The sequence below is a fragment of the Strix aluco genome, chromosome 9, assembly GCF_031877795.1.
Source record: "Strix aluco isolate bStrAlu1 chromosome 9, bStrAlu1.hap1, whole genome shotgun sequence".
NCBI lineage: Eukaryota > Metazoa > Chordata > Aves > Strigiformes > Strigidae > Strix > Strix aluco.
Window position 1 is genome coordinate 2,676,058 of NC_133939.1, and position 15,543 is coordinate 2,691,600.

The following is a 15,543-nucleotide window of genomic DNA, read 5'->3' on the forward strand; positions in this document are numbered from 1 at the left end:
TGAGCCCTGCGAGGACACGGAGGGGGGACGTGTCTGTGAGCCCTGCGAGCACACGGGGGGGACACACACGTGTCTGTGAGTCCTGCGAGGACACAGGGGGTGGGGGGGGTGTCTGTGAGTCCTGTGAGCACACGGTGGGGGGACCGTACCCGTGAGTCCTGCGAGGACACGGAATGGGGGGGAACGTGTCCGTGAGCCCTGCGAGGACACGGGGAGGGGGGGGGGCGTGTCCGTGAGCCCTCGAGGACACGGAGGGGGGGGACACACCGTGTGCGTGAGCCCTGCGAGGACACGGCGGGGGGACCATACCCGTGAGCCCCGCGAGGACACGGGAGGGGGGGAGGGGACACCGTGTCCGTGAGCCCTGCGAGCACAGGGGGCGCGGCTGCCCGGCGCGGAACCGGGACCCACGCGGCGCCGCTGTCCCGCGGGGGGGCGCTGGGGGGTGGTGGCGGCCTCCCGCCGGCAGGTGGCGCTGCCGCCCGCCCTCGCTGCGCGCACGCGCCCTTGTGCGGCGGCGGCGGCGGCCCGCGGCCTGCCCGCGTCAGGGGGGGGGGGGGCCCGACCGCGGCGGCGCCTCCCAGCCGCCATTGCTGCCTGCGGCAGGACAGGCCTGAAGCTGCCAGCCCCAGAAGCAGGGGCGGGCGGGTCGGGTTTGCCCCCATCCCCCCCGCCCCGAGGGGTGCGTGAGGCTGCCGTGTCCCGGCTGGGGTTTGGCGGGCGGTTGGTCTGAGGCTCTACGCGATGGGTGTCCCCCCACCCCCGGGGTGTCGCCTGGGCGGGTGGTTGTCACGCTGATAGGGGCCTGTTTCCAACTCCTCGCGGGCTGGGAGAGTTGCCTGAGCCGCTTCTGCCGGGAGAGGAAACCCCCAGAGCCCGGGCGGCAGCGAGGGGGGCTCGCCCGTGAGCTAGGCCTCTGCTTTTCAGGGTGATCATGAGGATTTCCTCTGCCGGCCCCCACCGCTCTGTGTGGAGTCGCTGGGCTCAGCTAAGATGGCTGACGGGCTTCCACACGAGGACCTTGGCACCACAGGGCGTGACTTCTGCCCCGGGGGTGCTTCAGCAGAGGAAACCACCAGGGATGCCCACGAGTGTGGTTTCCAGGCCGTGGGGCGGGAGAGCGCTCCACGCAGCCTCCTCCAGCTCCCAGGAGGTCATGCTGACTAGTGAGCGGTACAGAGTGCGGCGGCTGCCCTTCTCCCGGGTGTGTGACAGTGATGTGGCTTTCTTTGAGCGCATGATGCCAGGTAGAGTCATCACAAATCCGGAGGAATTGAAACCGTTTAATGTGGACTGGCTTAAATCAGTCCGAGGTATGTGAAGTTGTTTATTTTTTGATTTTGGTAAAACCTCCTCTCTGCCTCTGCTAATGTACCAGAATTAAAAAGTCTGCCAAAGGAAATCTCATATTTATTTATAGCAGACCATGTCTTTTCAGAACAAAATTAGTTTTTCTCATAGTGAATAACTCCTTTGAGAATTACCTAATCTTTCAGGTAATCTTTCAGGCTTTCACTTAAAAATCTAAGCCCTGTTAACTTACTAATTTTTTTCCTGAAACAAATTGATTCAGTTAAGAGTTTTGGCTGAACCTCACAAAACAAGTAGTGTGAATTTTCTGTTGCGTTTGCCAAAGTTTTCATGATAATATAAAACGTTTCCCGTTGCCCTCACTGGCAACCAAGTCTACATATTACATGTAAAAGTTTTTACAGTGCTTTAAGGGAAAGCCTGCTATCGGAGATGTTCGTTTTAGAAGTGGTTAAAATGCCTCTGCCTCACAGTGAGGGAACATTGTTGTTTCAGACATCCTGCTTTACCACCTTTTTCTTTCTGACCTCTGTAGAGCCCACAACTTGCCTTGAGAGTCCCTTGCTTTCATTGCAGGCTGTAGCAAGCTGATGTTGAAGCCACAGACAACAGCAGAGGTGTCTCAGATTCTCAGGTAACGTGCACCTTTTCTGCTGGGGTTTGTGGTGAGGAAACTCAGGTTTGGTCAGGAAGGATCCAGCAGGTGAAGGGAACTTCTGGAGGTTCAGATACTCAATGCTCAAGCATTGGAATTGCTGAAGCTGTTTTCTTCTTGACTGTGGGTCTTATGGCTGAGCTCTGGTGACTTCAGCTCTCTCTTCTGTTCTTTATATCCCCACTGCCCTTGGGCTGCCCACTGTTTCCTGACGTACCTTTTGTTTCAGAGACTCTGCATGCTGTTGCCAGTCTGGGGGTATGCATGTACTGGTGGGTAGGCAGTGTCACTGTAAAAACCTACAGGGTCCTGATTAGGAATGTTTTCACTTAGAAAGCTGGAAGTTTTCAATGGAGAAAGGGACTTCAGCCTGTGCCTTGTATTTCCCAGGCCCAGTGCTCTCTTTGGCTCTCTGCTTTTCTGGGGTGATGGTGTCATGTCAGTATCAGGCAGAAACAAAGGCTGAACTTTCATTTGTTTTGCAAAATAAAATTAATCTTTCCTGGCCAGATGTCCTTGCAAAGGCTAAGTGGGCAGCAGCAGGCTTCTCAAATCAATGTTGATGGCAAGAGTGCTTAGTGTGGAGGAGAGAAACAGAGGCAGGGAGAGCTAAGCAAGTGGATTCAGTATTGATGATGTTTCTACTCTATGAAATTGTCCAAATTAGACATTGTACCAGTGCTCAGGAGGAGCAGTGGTGTTGAAGGATTCAGGAAGGTCTGTCTGAAAAGGTAAAGAAGGTTAGGCCAGAATCAGGCACTTTGAGGAGCTAATGTTTTGTCCACTAAATCAGTAAGAACCCTTCCCTGGTTTGCTGGTGTGAGCACAGCTCCAGTTGGGTGTCAGTATGCAGGATCGACTGCTGCTTCTTTGGCTGAAGAGCTAAAAGCTGCACGAACCTGCTCCCAGCTCTGTTAAAATAGATACATAGAGCCCAGTAAAGTCAGGGCTTCTGAAGTAACTGCTGGTGCAGTGTGGCTTTGTGCCATCCGTTGTGCAAGAACTTCTGTGAGTTTGGCGAGGATGTGATGGGTGGTGCCTTGCTGGGGTGTGGCAGGCTGGAAGGTGAAGCAGCTGAGGCATAGATGCACTTGCTTCATTGCCTACAGGGCAGTAATTTCTCGAGGGGAGGAGGAGGGCAGTTATGTCTTACACCGCTGCTGGAGGCCATCTACCAGAGCCCACTGAGGAAGCCAAGTTGTTAACAGAGACTGCTACATAAATAGCTTACGTATAAATAGAGCGAGCAGTGATTTCCAGGCAGGTGTGGCGTGGCAGATCTGTAGATATGCACGGGGGTAACCCCAAGTGTTCCTTCCTTTGCTCAGTGCTGGGGTGAGTTCAGTAAGGAGTTGTGCTTTCTCACTTTCACAGTTTGTATCGATTTAATCTGCAGGCTAAATGCTGCTTAATTTTAAGCTGAGCACTGTCACAACAGTAGGCATTCATGTAGAGGTGAAACTCTTCTGATAGACTGGATTATGGCCTTAAAATGCATAAGACTTCAGCAACCTTTTTCCTTCCAGGTACTGCTATGAGAGGAACTTGGCAGTGAACCCACAGGGGGGAAACACAGGCCTTGTTGGGGGCAGCGTTCCTGTCTTTGATGAGATCATTCTCTCCACTGTTCTCATGAACCAGATCATCAGCTTTGACAAGGTGTCTGGTAAATATCGTAGAGATGTGAGGCACAGACATCAGCCCCAGGCCCTAAACTAGGAACTGATAACTGCAGGATCAGCAAGGTTCAGCCCAGCAGCATTGTAAGGGGTGTCAGAGGTTGCTTCATCCAGGCTCCTGCTGCTGATGTCATCCTTAGGTTATAATGGTAGCAGGTATAAAAATACATTTGGTGGCAGAAGGAGGAAGAAAGAGAGAAGAGAAACATGGACATCCTATTATCTGTTCATAAATTAAATGAGAAACCCAGCAGGTGGAGCAGAATGACAGTGTTAAAGAAGGCACCTGGTAACTGTTGTAGCAGAGGGATGGGGAAAACTTACACATTGCTTCAATTTGGAGAGTTAGGAATCAGGCTGGTTTGAGTATTTCAGTTCTTAAAACAGAGAGAACAACAGGGAGAGATATACTTAATGTCATCGTATCATTGTAGAGAGGTTGGTGCTGGTCTCTGCTCGCAGGTGATTAGTGACAGAACAAGAGGGAACGGCTTTAAACTGCAACAGGGGAGGTTCAGACTGGACATGAGGAAAAAATGTTTCCCAGAAAGAGTGGTCAGAGAGTGGAATAGGCTGCCCAGGGAGGGGGTGGAGTCCCCATCCCTGGGTGTGTTTAAGGGTCGTTTGGATGAGATGTTGGGGGATGTGGGGTAGGGGAGAACTTTGTAGAGTCGGGCTGAGGGTTGGACTCGATGATCCCAAGGGTCTTTTCCAACCTGAATGATTCTGTGATCGTGTTTTGCCAGTCTGGAGCTGTGTATGGTGAGATATTAAGGCAACAGCAAAGCTCCCCTAGGCTTGAGGAGGGGTAGGACAATGCCCTGTAGCATGCAGACTTTTTGTGCTTTTAAACTGAATCCCAGAAAGTTTTGGAGGAAGAGGTGGTTGCATCTGCTTGTATTTATCCTGCCTCTTGAGGAAGCACCTTCTCCTTAGGCATCAGCTTGTAGCAGGACGTTTATGTTTCAGGAATCCTTGTGTGCCAAGCTGGCTGCGTCTTGGAGAAACTCAACGAGTACTTGGAGGAGCAGGGGTTTATCATGCCGCTTGACTTGGGAGCGAAAGGTAGCTGTCACATCGGTGGCAATGTGGCCACCAATGCTGGAGGCTTACGGCTCTTGAGATACGGCTCTCTGCGAGGGACGGTGCTAGGCCTGGAAGTGGTAAGGCGAGTACATGGCAGTTCTCTTCTGTGTTTAAACCTTTGCTTCTTACCTTTCCCGCTGTTCTAGCCCTTAGCTATCCCTTGAGCAGGCTTCCACTCTTAACTTTTCCTTGCATGGCTCTTTTGAGAAGGGTCAACAAGTGTCTTCATGTGTACAGCATCTGTTATTGCTACTGCAGTTTCCAGCTTTCACCTCTTCCTTACTGACAGAAGTGATATTAGGTGGTTTTCTAATCCAGAGAAGGTAGGGAGAGATTTGGTGATCCCAAGTTTGGTTGGTTCCTCTGTGGAGTGGTGGGTCTCTGGAACGCTCTGCTAAATCGATCCTACAGCACTCTCTTCTAGTGGCTGCTCACTCGACTTTTGATAGAGCCATCTGCTTTGAGTTTGTTTGGCTGCTGGCTTTCTCCTAGAGTCTTTGCTGTTCCTCAGGCTGCTTCTGTCCCACAGGCCTGCACCTCTGTGTGTAAAGACTGGGATTAGTGGGTCTAAAAGATTTTGGGGCTTGGGAGCCAAGAGGTTGTAGGAAATAAATTGGGTAGGTAACAAAAGCCTGGTTTAGTTTTATTGTGTAGGCCCAGAAAGGAGAGCTTTTCTCTCTCAGGTTAGTCCCTCTAGTGTCAAAACAGCCTTTAATAACATGACTTAGAGCCATTCAGCCTTGATTTAAGGCTCAAGTGGTGGAGGCCTTCATTCTGGTGAGCTGTGTTCACTGTTTCAAATAGTGTTCCTTGTGTCTGTTGAATAATGGGAGCTAGGGCTGCAAAGAATGTCTGATCTTCTCCACCACTGATAAGAAAAGCAGTGCGAAGTCGATCTGCTTGTCCTGCTGGAATGTGTGCAGTCACTGTAAAAAAAAAAAAAGCAGAAAGGTTTGAGGGAAGACAGGTAGGATGTAGAGGGGAGGAAGAGCTGGGAATGGAGGAACAGTGACGAGACTGTGGGAGCGGACTGCAGCTGGTGTCCAGTGCTCAAGGCTAGTGGCAGGTTTTCATCAGCTTATGACAGCAGAGTTCTACATGGTGCTTTGACTGGGTCTTCGTATTCCCACAGGTGCTGGGTGATGGCTCAGCTCTGGACTGCTTGGCATCTCTGCGCAAAGATAACACTGGCTATGATTTGAAACAACTTTTCATCGGATCCGAGGGAACCTTGGGAGTTGTCACTGCTGTCTCCATACTCTGTCCTCAGAAACCTAAGGCTGTGAATCTGGCATTCCTAGGTAGGAGCTGATATTAATAATTTCACACCTAAATTCAGAGTCTGGGAAGGGAATAGGAATGGAGAGATGAAAGTATGGTCAGCCTGCTGAGCTCGACCACCAGCATCATCTTATTCCTGAGAAATAGTATGGTGCTGTATGTTAAAATACCCATGCAGTTACTTTATATCTGTGGTGTAAATGTGTAAAATATATGCAAGTGTGGGTTGCTCTGCAAGGGACAGGGACCAGGAGCTTAGCAGGATGAAGAGGCAGACAGGACACTGTCCACTGATGAGGGCCTGGTCTGACAGTACCTGAGCGAGGGGAGCAGGGCAGGTCTGGTGGCACCAGGCAGAGGCAGCTGCAATCCAGCGGTCACCAGGTTGAGTCCATGGTGACAAGGCAAGAATGGGCAGTCAAGTCTGCAGGTCAGGGTCTGGATCAGCAGGGTCCATGGTCAGGCACAGCTGCTTAAAAGCTGCTTCTGAGGGAGCCTCAGCAGGGGTGCTGAGAGCTGTGCAAACAGCAGTTTGTGGGGAGCCTTCACTGAGGTTTTTTTCTCAAAAACCTCCAAGGCCAGCAGGGGCTTCTCAGGCAGCTTGCTCATATCAGCTGTGGCCTTGAGAGCAGAGAGCTAAGCTCCTAGGAGGGGATGAGTAGGCTCCAAGCACTGATGGACTATGTGCACTGGACCCCAGAATGTGCCTGGACTCTCACAATAGCCTTTAAATTTCTCTTGGGTTGCCTTCTTGCTGGTGCTGAGAACTGAGGGTGGGACAGATGTTTTGGTATGAACTGTCTTAGATTGTTCAAGAGGTCCTTGCCACAGCAGACTAGTTGTTATATCCTCCTTCTGTTCTGCTCTGAAACCTTTCCCGTTACAGGACCTCCTGATCTAAACCCATGCAGGGTAGCAGTTTGCATTTTCTGGAGATGGTAAAGATGACTTGAAGCCTGATAGACTGTTTAAAACTTTTTACAAGGTTTTGAGGTGCTGGTTTTTTTTGTTCCTGATTCCTCTCTGTGTCCTGTCTGAAGGGTGTCAGAGTTTTGCCAAGGTTCTGGAAACATTTACAACCTGCAGAGCCATGCTGGGAGAGATCCTGTCTGCCTATGAGTTCATGGATGAGAAGTGCATGGAATTGGTTGAGAGACATCTCAAACTGTCCAGCCCAGTGACAGGTACCAGTGTCATTCATGCAGTAGAAAAAGGCATTGTACTGCTCGGGGGATTTTTAGCCTAGTTTTATATATATATATATATGTCAATGAGCATGTGGGCACCCCTCATAATTTTTCTACCGAGTATTCAATTCCAAACACGTTTGGTGGAAGTCTTTAAAGATAAGACTTTTTACTTCTACTTGTTCCCACCAAACTGCTAATTTTCTGAAAAGGGGTAGCTGGGTACAGGATAGAGCATGTAAGTGAAGTGTCCTACAGATAAAAGATTGCCACTTGAGCTGTCCTTCCACCTGGTACCAGAGAATCTGTGCAGTAGAGCGACCTCATGGAATGTGCCAAGCTTGGGAAAAGCTTCACAACCTGTGCTAAATTCCTGTGCTTTTACCCCAGAGCATCTGCTTATTCTGTTCTCCCTCACTTTCAGGCAGCCCTTTTTATGTTTTAATTGAAACTTCGGGCTCCAACTCAACCCATGATGAAGAAAAGTTGAACAACTTCCTAGAACGGGCCATGACTTCTGGTTTGGTCACTGATGGAACTGTGGCAACAGATGATAAGAAAATAAAGGCAAGTCGTTGTTGCCTCTTGCACAAATGTCTTTGACATGATTCTCTACTTGGATTTGTATTTTTATTAGGGAAGTGTTCAGACTGATGTTTTGTATAAACGTCCCTGAGTGATCTGGTAGTTTATTTGACATACTGAGTAAGAATGCTAAGAGAAAATACTTACCACTGCTGACTCTTCCCAGAAGGCCTGCGTATTTGGGGTTTCAGTGGATGCTTCCCCTTTCGAAAAGATAATAAGGAATTACATCTTTTAGATGCTGGGGTAGGACCCAAACTGCCTGAAAACTACCAAAACCAGAAGCTGAGTTGTCAGCGAGGTCAGGAGTGAGCAAAGCCCTGGAGGCTGACGTGACAGTGTGTTAGAACCAGAGACTGTGGTCCCAGGGAACTAGACGGACACGTAGTGTCTCAGTGAGAAAGACTGATTTGTGTCTGCCCAGTGAACTTTTATGGCTTTTACGCTGACCCGTGTTTCTTCCAGCCCCTGTTCCCACACTGACTCTTGCAGTTCCGTAGAGGAGGCGCATCCTCATTTCTTGGGAAACCCAAAACAGCTTTGAGAGAAAATGCCCATGCCTGTGTTCTTTCTATCTGGGGTGCTGTCAAGCTTGAAGAGTTGGTGTATTACTTTGCTTTCTTAGTAGCGTTGTGCAGTATTATTACTAGCTTCCAAGAGGCAGAGGATGTCGAGGGAAATGAGAAGTTGATATTACACGCAAAGAATCAAGGTTTTTTTTCCCTCCATGCTACAAGCATGGAACCCAAGAGGCACTTGGTTTATTTGGATTTCTTTGATCTTTGGTTCATCAGGCACTGTGGAGCCTGCGGGAGAGAATCACGGAGGCCCTCACTCACGATGGCTATGTCTACAAATACGACATCTCTCTCCCTGTGGGAAAGCTGTATGATCTCGTGACTGACACAAGGGCTCGGCTGGGCCGGAGTGCCAAAAACGTGGTGGGCTACGGCCACTTGGGTAAGTGTGGATGCTGGGAAAGGAGGCGACTGCTCTTCTGTGCTCCCGGTTTTGCTGCGCAACTTCCTAGTGGCTTTAAAGGCTGTTTTTAGATCAGTGAGAGGCATAGACTAAATAGCCGGGAGGTATCAGAAGAGGAGGATGCCTAAGGATCTTCATGTTTGAATTTCATTGCTTTCAGACTGTATTCCATATATCAATGGCAGGTTGCTAGCCAGCCAGCCACTGAACTGGTCATTCGTATCTTCTTGCTCTGTACTTTCTGTTTGAGTATGAAGGTTGTTTAATTGGACCATGAATTTGATTAATGTACTTAGACACATGTGGTAGATAAACACTTTCTTGTCCAAAGTGATTAGTCATGTTGGAAATCAATTTTGTGTGAGCCATTAACCCTCCAAGAGACAGTGATGAAGCACAGAAAGGCTGGTACATTTGTCAGAATACTTTGAAACTAATTTGATTTTACAAGCAGGTAAATTAGTAGCTTAGCAGAGCTGTTCTGATTAAAAAAAAAAACAGGGAAAGTCCAGAGAACAGGACTTTCTTAAGCAGGCTTGATTTGAGATGATTTGAAAGACAAGTCTGCATAACAGAGGCTGCCTCTGGTAGCTCTTGGTATCGAGATTTAAACTGTGTACTGTGAGGGTTTGCTGGGATGCAGGCAGAGGTTCCAGAGTGAGAATGAGTAAGTTGTGTTTATCTTTGTTTTGTCTTCTGAATAGCCAGCAACTACATGCTTAATCAGATACTATCATATGCCAAGTAGCAAAAGGAGAAAATGTTCTGCTTTCTTTGTTTCTGTTGACGCAGTGCCAAAGTGCATTTAGAACGTTGCACAAACATAATAGGGAGAGAGAAAGTGATGGAGGGCCATATTAAAATCTAATGATCATTATGAAATGCCATTGGGGAAGTCTATGGCATGTCATCTCAGTAGTGGGACAATAATTAATGCAGCACAGTTGTTTGAATTTTAAAATCACAACAGTGGGAATTTGAAAGTAGCTTAACTCAGAACACTCTCTCAAATACTGTACTGAAAGCATGGAAAAACAAAGATCCTATTTGAATTATTTGTGCATGGAGAGGCTGGTGTTTGTAGAAGGACAGTGAACTTGTCCTTTCTCGCACATTTTAGAGACTAACAAAGGCGCCGTTGTTTGAGTATGTGGAGGAGGCAGTAGTGAGTCTCCATTGCAGGGCCACTGAAGTTTTTCTTACAGACTCACCTCTGCAATGTTTTCTTGCAGGAGATGGAAACTTGCACTTGAACATCACGGCGGAGTCCTATAGCCATTCACTGCTGGATGCCATCGAGCCGTTTGTGTACGAGTGGACCGCAAGATACAACGGCAGTATCAGTGCAGAGCACGGACTGGGCTTCAAGAAGAAGCAGTTCATTCAGTACAGCAAAGCCAGTGAGGCAGTCTTTCTAATGCAGCGTTTCAAAGCCATGTTAGACCCCAAAGGCATCCTCAATCCCTACAAGATGCTGCCCTCCGGTTCCTGAGAGCAGCGCACACTCAGAACGAGCAGATCCCATCACGCGAGGATGGCGTCTCTAGCTCGGTTACTGCACTTTAGCCATAAACAAACTGATGGATCAAGCAAGCATGTGGAATGCTCCTTGGTTTATTTCTTTAGTATGATGGAACAAGTAAAGGAACATGGTTCCTCTTCTCAGGGGTGCCTGCTCTTTCTGAAGAAACACTCAGTACTGGTTTTGACAGTGCGAGTTTCCTATTTAATCTGAGCCTGAAAGCAAGCACGCAGATATTATGTGTGGATATTCCAGCTCTCTTTCCCCTTAGTTTGCTCTGATTTTTTTTTTAGTGAAGTGACACCAGCCAGAGGAGGCATTTTTGCACCTGGGGTGTGCAAGTGAAACATCAGAGGCACAAAAGAACCCGTTGATGCTACACCACCATCTCCAAGTGAAAACGTTGCTCTTCCTCACTTGTTTTCATCTGATATGCTTGTCCGAAAGCGCATGGCAGCATCAAGTCATGGCCTCTTTAGTGATGCTGCCTGCAGGCTCTCCCTGTGGGCATCAGTGTTGTCCCACAGCATGCAGGTACAGGTTTGCAGTCCTGGAAGGACAGGCCCGAGAAGAGAGGGTTCCCAGAGACCCAACTCCTGGGCAGTATCAACTGGGGAGGAAAAGCCAGCTGCCAGGCTGAGGGAAGGGACATCTGTCTGGCAGGGTCAGGCATTATTTCCTGCTTCCTTGTCTTCCAGTCTGTCCTTGACAGCAAGTCATCATTTGCTCTTGCAGAGGGTGAGAGCTGTTACCTTAATGATTTACAGAGATATGTAAAATCTATATCCCTGCCAACCAGCAAACTGGATTAGGCTGTGTGCAGATGACAGTGATGTTAAAATCACCCAGAGCTTTTTCCGCACTGTGCATGTGCAAAAGGCATTTCTGGGCATACCAGTACTAATTTATTTTCCTGAGGTGCCCCCTTACCCTGGCAAGGGGTGGTTCTGAGGCTCCCTGGCCAGTGGGCAGGCTGGTACCTGCATCCAGCGCCCTGCTCGAGTTGGTGAGGCCACAGAACGGTTCAGGCAGATGTTACCCAAAAGCAGCTTGGAAGATCTGGCAATAGTCAGGAAAATAAAAGAGTAGGAAAATAAAATCAGCTTGTCTGGCATTCAGGAGGATCCCTGATTGCAAAAGATGCATTAAAAAAATAGGCTTACTCAAGCAGGAGGGTGAGAGAAAGAAGATGATGGTGTAGGAAAGTATCAGAAGTCAGTGCAAGACCTAACAGAAGCTTATTTTTAAAGTAGGCTGATTTTAGTCATGTTCATTCTCTGATCACTTCTGCATGCCCTCTAACAGGCATGTGTCACCTGTGCTGCATGTCCAGGGACACTTGTAGGAGGATAAGGAATGTTTGGACACGTCTTTTATACCTCTTAGGAATCACTGATCATTACGGAAGGATCCTTTTGACTCGGGATCTTGCCTGATCCTCCACAAATCCCAGGCAGTGTCTCTGTGCCTCAGTTTGAGTATTTTTTTATTAAAGATTTTAGTAAGGCTTTTGATACTGTCCCTCACAACATCCTTCTGGACAAGTTGTCCAGCTGTGTGCTGAGCAGGTTCATGGTGTGCTGGGTGAAAAACTGGCTGAAGGGCAGAGCTCAAAGGGTTGTGGTGAACAGGGCTACATCTGGCCGGTGACTGGTCACCAGCAGCATGCCTCAGGGCCCAGTGCTGTTCAGTGTTTTTATCAGTGATCTGGGTGCAGGAGTTGAATGCTCCGTTAGCAGTTTTGCTCACGATACCAACTGGGAGGTGCTGTTGACTCTCTGGAGGGACAAGAGGCCTTGCAGAGGGATCTAGACAGGCCGGAGCATCGGGCAATCAATGGTGTGAAATTTAACACGTCCACATGCTGGATTCTGCGCCTGGGACAGAGTGACACTGGGCACAAGGATAAAACGGGAGAGGAGCTGGAGAGCAGCCCTGCAGAGGGGGTCTGGGGGTGCTGGTCGGCAGCAGCTCAGCAGGAGCCAGCAGCGTGCCCTGGCCCCCAGAGCACAAACCGCCTCCCGGGGTGCGTCCGGCACAGCACGGCCACCGGCCAGGAGAGGGGATGGTCCCGCTCGGGTCAGCGCCGGTGCGGCCTCTCCTCGAGCGCTGGGGGCAGCGCTGGGCCCCACCGTTTCAGGAGGATGTGAAGGTCCTTGGATGCACCCAGAGGAGGGCGACCGAGCTGGTGAAGGGCTGGAAGGCCTGTCCTCTGCGGAGTGGCTGAGGACGCTGGGTCTGCCTAGTCTGGGGAAAAGGAGGCTGAGGGGTGACCTCATGGCTCTGCAGCTTCCTGAGGAGGGGACGTGGAGAGGGAGGTGCTGAGCTCTTCCTCCCTGGCATCCAGGGACAGGATGTGTAGGAATGGCTCAAAGCTGCGCCAGGGGAGGTTCAGACTGGGCATTAGGAAGCATTTCTTTACTGAGAGGGTGGTCAAACACTGCAACAGGCTTCCTAGAGAGGTGGTCAGTGCCCCAGGCCTGTCAGTGTTTAAGAGGCGTTTGACTTGGTCCTAATAATATGCTTTAACTTTTGGTCAGCCCTGGAGTGGACAGGTATCAGTTGGGCTAGATGATTGTTGTAGGCCCCCTCCAACCGGACTGTTCTATTCTAAGATAGGGTTTTTTGTTGTTTTGTTTTTTGGGGTTTTTTTTCCTACAGTCTGTCTCTGTTTTGAGATGACAGGAGAGATTGGCATTTACAGTTTGGTGTACAAAGCCACATTGTCCTGCTTCTGTTATCAGAGGGCAGGCCAAGCCATCTGCTAGTGAGTCATCTTCTGGTGTAGGCAGTGTTTGCTAGTCACATCCATATTTGCCAATACATGTCACTCTCTTAACCTAGGCTCTGTCGTGTCCAGGTGAAGCAGATGGTTGGGAAAAGCCCAGGGGGTTGCCAGAGGTAAATCACGTCACTAACCTGACCGCAAGAGGTAAATCACGTCAGTAACCTGACCGCCTTCTGCAACAAAATACCATTTTGTGTCGACGTGGGGAGAGCAGTGGATGTTGATTGCCTGGATGTCAGCAAAGCGTCCCACGCTCCTTCCCACAGCCTCCTCCTGGACAAGCTGGCAAGGCGCAGCCCGAGTGGGGGGTCTGCAAGATGGGCTGGAACCCAGCTCACCGGCTGTGCTCGGAGGGTGGTGATCAGTGGGGTTTACTCGGGTCTCCTGGTTTGGGAGGCCTCACCAGACTCTGTGAGACTAGGAAAGGTGTTTGCTTTACCCACTAGCTGTCTTCTCCATTAGCTGCTTTGCAGTGATTTCTGCTCTTCCAGTGTGCAGTGAAACAGATGTTCCATCCAGAGCCTTTTTCTTGGAAGAAAATCATTTTACAGAGTCTTTTTTTCTTCTGTTTTTAACCAGAACACTGTCTCTACAGGGCTGCAAGCTGTTGAATTGCATTAAGGCTTACGCTCAGCACCGTGTTGCAACACCCTTCACAATACAATTCTAAGGTCACAACTCTCAACTGGGCCACACAGATGCTTTTAACAGAAATACCTCTATAATGCAATCTCCAATGCCAGTATCTAGGCCCGCCCTCCGGTCTCTTCCCTTCAACTCTTTCTCTCTGGTATGGGTGCACTCCCCACCCCTCCCTTCATTTCTCAGGACTGCTCAGGGAGGAGCTGATCAAAGCAGAGTGAACGATGCCATCATTAGCAAAGAGAAGACAGACTGTGAAACGCAGTCAGCCTGTGCTGCTTGTGTATCAGGTGATGCAAAAATATGGAAAGTCCATGATGTTGTTAGAGAAGAAACGTACAGGATTTGCTTTCTGCCAAGTTAAGCTGATGCAGCTCGTTCTTTCCGGATCAGGCTGTTTATATTCTCTGCCTTTTTCCTACGCCATTCTTTCTCTTTTTTTCCCCCAAACCACTGACCGTAATTGTTTAAAATACAGGCTTTACACGTGAATGGTTCTTTTTGGGAAGCGGAACTTTCCATACTGCTTTTTTTCAACTACATATGGAGAGAGTGCTAGGGAGGGAGTCAGGGCTGACAGACAACCTAGTGCTGTGGCCAGGGAAATTCCGGCACAGCTACCTTTAGCCATCTTCTTTACACATGAAGATCCTTAAGCTCAATGTAAGTTTACCGTTCCAGCTAAACAATAGAGCACTTACCCTGAGGGAATAGAAGGGAGGAGTTATCATAGTGTTATTTTACAGTATTTTTCCTAGACCTTAAACACCAGTATTATCCTTCTCTTCCATGTTCTCAATGATGCTTTCAAATATAGGTTCACTGTTGTATATAGGAGGGAGAGCCAGGGTGGGTACCTATATGTGTGGGGGGGTATTTTTGTAAAGCAGCACGGTGGTCGGAATTTCTTGTCTGAAATTCTATTTTTTTCTAGGACAGATGTAAATATTAGAATGATGTGGGTGTGGATGCTCGATGCTTTGAGGCAGTGGTTTTCTGGCACAGTGAGGAAGCATTTGACTCTTTGTACTGGTTTTGGCTGGGATAGAGTTAATTTTCATCATCGTAGCTGGTGTGAAGCTGTGTTTTGGATCTGTGACCGGTGTTGATAGCACAGGGATGTTGTAGCTGTTGCTGAGCAGTGCTTGCACAGCATCAAGGTCTTTTCTGCTTCTCACCCTGCCCCACCAGTTGTGCAAGGGGTTGTGCAAGAAGCTGGGAGGGGACGCAGCTGGGACAACTGCCCCCAACTGACCTAAGGGATATCCCATAGCATAGGACGTGCTCAGCCATAAAAGCTGGGGAGAGAAGGTGGAAGGGGGCGGTTCAGAGTTGCAGCGTCTGTCTTCCCAAGTCACCGTGGTGTGTGATGGAGCCCTGCTTTACTGGGGATGGCTGAACGCCTGCCTGCAGTGGGAAGTACCGGATGGATTCCTTTCGCTTTGCTTGGGCGCACAGCTTTTGCTTTACCTGTTAAACTGCTTTTATCTCAACCTGCAAATTTTTGCACTTACACCCTTTCGATTCTCCTCCCCGTCCTGCTGCTGGGGGGTGAGCGAGTGGCTGCGTGGGGCTGAGCTGCCCACGAGGGCTGCCCCACAACACTCCCCTAAGCAAGCAGGCGTGTGAAGCGGAGGCAGTGTGGAGCTATTAATTCAGCATCCTGCCCCAGCTAACTAATTCTGCATCAGCTGCCTTACCTTCACTGCTTCCAGTCTCAGAGCAGCCCAGCCCCACGTGAAGCCAACTATTTCTGCACAGCACCGTGTTTTTCTGCGTAACCAAACCTGACAATTCATGTACAACACCCCAGGAGAGATCAATGA

At 49.3% G+C, this 15,543-nt stretch overlaps 1 protein-coding gene across 3 annotated transcripts; it reads left to right on the forward strand.

The window, feature by feature from the left end:
- Window positions 1-561: 561 nt before the first annotated feature.
- Window positions 562-11,799, forward strand: D2HGDH (D-2-hydroxyglutarate dehydrogenase). Of its 3 annotated transcripts, none has more exons than XM_074833370.1 (9): window positions 562-1,313; window positions 1,888-1,945; window positions 3,493-3,632; window positions 4,615-4,808; window positions 5,864-6,032; window positions 7,053-7,196; window positions 7,624-7,766; window positions 8,579-8,744; window positions 9,998-11,799. In XM_074833370.1, exons 1-9 carry the CDS (start codon window positions 935-937, stop codon window positions 10,255-10,257), a joined length of 1,653 nt encoding a protein of 550 aa, XP_074689471.1. In that variant the 5' UTR covers window positions 562-934; the 3' UTR covers window positions 10,258-11,799. The 3 variants fall into 3 exon arrangements, with proteins under 3 accessions (XP_074689471.1, XP_074689472.1, XP_074689473.1); XM_074833371.1 differs by having other exon boundaries at window positions 1,240-1,313; window positions 1,847-1,945; XM_074833372.1 differs by lacking the exons at window positions 562-1,313; window positions 1,888-1,945 and having other exon boundaries at window positions 3,551-3,625.
- The last annotated feature ends 3,744 nt before the right edge of the window (window positions 11,800-15,543 follow it).